Source organism: Phoca vitulina, unplaced genomic scaffold (assembly GCF_004348235.1).
Source record: "Phoca vitulina isolate PV1807 unplaced genomic scaffold, GSC_HSeal_1.0 scaffold28, whole genome shotgun sequence".
NCBI classification, from domain to species: Eukaryota; Metazoa; Chordata; class Mammalia; order Carnivora; family Phocidae; genus Phoca; species Phoca vitulina.
The window spans coordinates 216656-220038 of record NW_022589731.1 but is presented as its reverse complement, the minus strand read 5'-3'; the positions used below and the strand labels follow the sequence as shown (position 1 = coordinate 220038).

The 3383-nt window shown below is 59.9% G+C and overlaps 1 protein-coding gene across 1 annotated transcript in view; it reads left to right on the top strand.

Annotated features, from left to right (window-relative positions):
* PDZD7 (PDZ domain containing 7) overlaps nt 1-3055 on the top strand; it is an 11413-nt gene extending 8358 nt beyond the window's left edge. Inside the window, exons 7-9 of the mRNA XM_032423470.1 lie at nt 277-337; nt 755-1156; nt 1656-3055. Coding sequence (XP_032279361.1) covers nt 277-337; nt 755-1156; nt 1656-1972 — 780 coding nt within the window. The 3' untranslated portion in view covers nt 1973-3055. The remainder of the gene's footprint in view (nt 1-276; nt 338-754; nt 1157-1655) is intronic.
* The last annotated feature ends 328 nt before the right edge of the window (nt 3056-3383 follow it).

Below are 3383 nucleotides of genomic sequence, written 5' to 3'. Positions count from 1 at the left end.
TTGGGGCAGGTCTCTCTGGGGAGGTGACCCCTGAAGAGGGAGAAGGAGCTAGCCAGGAGATGAGTGGAAGGAAGAGAATCCAGACAGAAGGAGCAGCAAGTGCAAGGCCCTGAGGTGTAGAGGAATTTGGCAAGTTCCGACATAAAGCGGCCCATTTGTCTGGAGTGTGATGAACTTGGAGGAGAGGGATGGGGTTGAAAAGTTTACTCCTGTCCCGTCACTCCCCCTTCTCACCTACTCCCCGCTGCCCTCCTGTGCCCGCCATGCTCTTCCCAGGATACTGGCCGGTACCCTGCCTACAAAGAGATGGTTTCTGAGTACTGCTGGCTGGACCGATGTAAGTGGCTCAGGCCCCTGCGTTGGAGGGAAAGGGCTGAGGCCCGAGGGTGCGTGGGAGCTTCTGAGGAATAATGGGGCAGGAGGAGCAACACCTGCTTGGGACTTCCCCACCGCCCAGAGCCATTTCCGGGCTCCCCTCTGAGAAGCTGCGGGTTCAGTTCCCAGCTCTCCTTGGCTCTGGAGTCCCGGGGCAGGGTCGGGGGGTGGGTGAATGGAGGAGAAGTGACTTGGCTAAGGTCTCTCAACAAGTCAGTGGCAGGACTGCTGAGCAGCTGGTTCCCCAGAGCCCCGCGCTTCCAGCCTTGGCTGCTAGCCGACACTCAGCCACCCCCACCCCCAAGGTGTGCGACCCTGGCAGGGCCCTGAGGCCAGCGGCCTGCCCCTGAGATGCCCCTGCCTTCCCCACTGCCTGCAGTGAGCAACGGGGCGCTGCGGCAGCTGTCCCCCGCCTCGGAGAGCAGCTCGAGCGGCTCCTCCTATGCCTCCAGTGCCCCATGCAGCTCGGCCGAGGGCTCCCTGCCCTCCCAGCGCCTGGATGGCGGCCTGGGGCTTGACGAGCCGCGCAGTTGGGGCCCAGGCTGGGGGCGGGCGGACACAGCCATGCAGACGGAGCCGGACGTGGGCGGCCGCGTGGAGACCTGGTGCAGCGTGAGGCCCACCGTCATCCTCAGGGACACAGCCATCCGCTCCGACGGCCCCTGGCCCGCCCGCCGCCTGGATTCTGCGCTCTCCGAGTCCCCTAAGACTGCTCTGCTGCTGGCCCTGAGCCAACCCCGGCCCCCCATCACAAGGTCCCAGAGCCACCTGACCTTGTGGGGTATGTAGGGAAGGGGCGGCCGATGTTCTCTCCAAAGCTCCCGGTCCAACACCTGTCTCACACCCAGTCCTGGGCCCCAAACCTCCCTTGGCTCTAGGCCTTGACTCGGCCTCCGTTCCAGCCCCAGAATGCACTCAGACGCTGCTCTGGGCCCCATTTTAAACTGGCCCTGGGCCCCAAACCCACCCTCAGATCCAGTCCCAGCTCCTGTCGGCTTTGGGCCCCACACCAGCCCTAATCCATCCCCGCCACCCTACACACACAGACACACACACCCCGGCCCTCTTGGAGGGTCCTCACCGAGCTGGAGCTGTGGGTGGGGGAGAGGTGGAAAGTCGAAGGAAGAAGCCCACCTATCTCCACCCCCACCTCCCCACAAGGCTGGAGGTCCTGTCTGCCCCCTACTGTCCCTCCTCCCTGGCCCTCCTCACACCCCTGCCCCTCGGCCTTCCCTCTGCCCACTGCTCCAACGCCCCCGGGTGCTCCCTCATGTCTGCAGAGGAGAAGAAGCAGAGGAAGAAGGAGAAGTTGGGGTCCTCCGGGGAAAAGGGGGCCCTGCAGCGCTCCAAGACACTGATGAACCTCTTCTTCAAGGGAGGGCGGCAGGGCTGGCTGGCAGGGCACGGGCACAGAGAGGCCTGGACGCTGGACGGAGGGAGCCCGGCCAGGCCCCGCCCTCGCCTAGACCTGGAGAAAGGTAAGCACCGGCCAATGAGACAGGGAGGAAGGAGGTACAGCCCATTTGGCATCCAGCGGCTCTGGGTTTCAATCCCACGCTGCCTTTTCCTAGCTGGGAGGAACAACTCGCCCCCATAAGCCTGTTTCCTCGTGAGTAAAGTGAGAGTAATGATGCCTGTTTCTTTAGGAATGGTGAGGAGTAAGTGAATGGATGTATGTAAATCACTCCAGGACATTGTCTGGCATAGAGAGGGTACCAGAAGGTACCAGAAAATGTAGTGGTCATCGTTAAACTCTCTCATCTCCCCACTTTACAGAAAGGAAAACTGATAGGGCTACAGCCTAGCAAGGAAGTTGAAGGGCTTGGGTCAGATCTCTGTGGTGGCGCTGAGGTGGGTAGGGCACTCCTCTCCTGGAATATTTGGCTTCACCTCCCCTGGCCAGTGCTCCACAGGCCCTACACAGTTCTAGCACCATCCCTGAGTAAGGCCAGTTCTAGATCAGGGCCCAAGCAGAAAGGCCTGGGCAGGCTTCACTTCTGTCAGGGGCTTCCCATGGACCCTCAGAGAGGCCTCTCGTCTCTCAGGGGAGGCTCCAAGACTGGACCAAGAGTGGATGAGTTAAGACTCTCAGGGTTGCACGTGACAGAAACCCAACTCAAATTAGCTTTAAAAAACACTCCTTGGCTCAGCTACTGATTTGAGTGGGTCTAAAGGTTTGAACAGTCTCATCAGACATCTGCCCCCTTCCTCTTTAGTTCCCCTTTCCCCTGGGTTGGCTTCGTTATCATGCAGGTTTTGCCCACTCAGAGGGAAGATGGCCATGCTCGCTTAGCAACCCAGGGACAGGAGAACTTCTTAAAGAGTCCCAGCTGAAGTTCCAGGCTCTCATTGGCTCAGCTGGGTCACATGCCCAACAGATGGCTGTGCCGGGGAAAGGCCAGTGGCACCTTCCTGGGCCAGCCTGGGTCATGGGCTCACCCTGGAGTCCATGCACTGAGAATGGAGATCCCCAGGTGAAATTGGGGTGCTGTTTGCAGAGGGAGAGTGGATGTTGGGTAGGCAAAAACGACCAGAGGATGAGGAGCTGGACCCTGCCCCTTCTGGGGGGCCAAGGTGAGAGTCCCATGGGAGAGACAATCTCTTCAGCTTAGGCCAGGTCAGCCCGACTTCCTCAACCCATCTCTTTTTCCACAGGCCCCAGGGCCCTGCTCTCACCTGATGCTCGTCCTATCCCTCTGGCCACTCCTCTCTCTCCTCCAAAGGCTCCTCTTTTTTTCTCTGTCCCCTGAAGGTAGGTGCTGCCCCAAGCTTCGTTCTTGGGGTTCCTCCCTCCATACATTTGCTTCTAAATGAATCTCCACAAGCAGAACTCACACTGCACCCTCTCTTGATCCAAAATCTTCACTGACTCCCCACTGCCTATGAATGAAGTCCCCAGTTGGGCATAGCCTTACAAGACCTTCGTGGCCTGGCCTCTTGCCTCGCCATTCCACCTCCTTCCAGCCTAAACTCTTCATTCCCGCTAGTGATCCAGCCGTCCCTGAGCC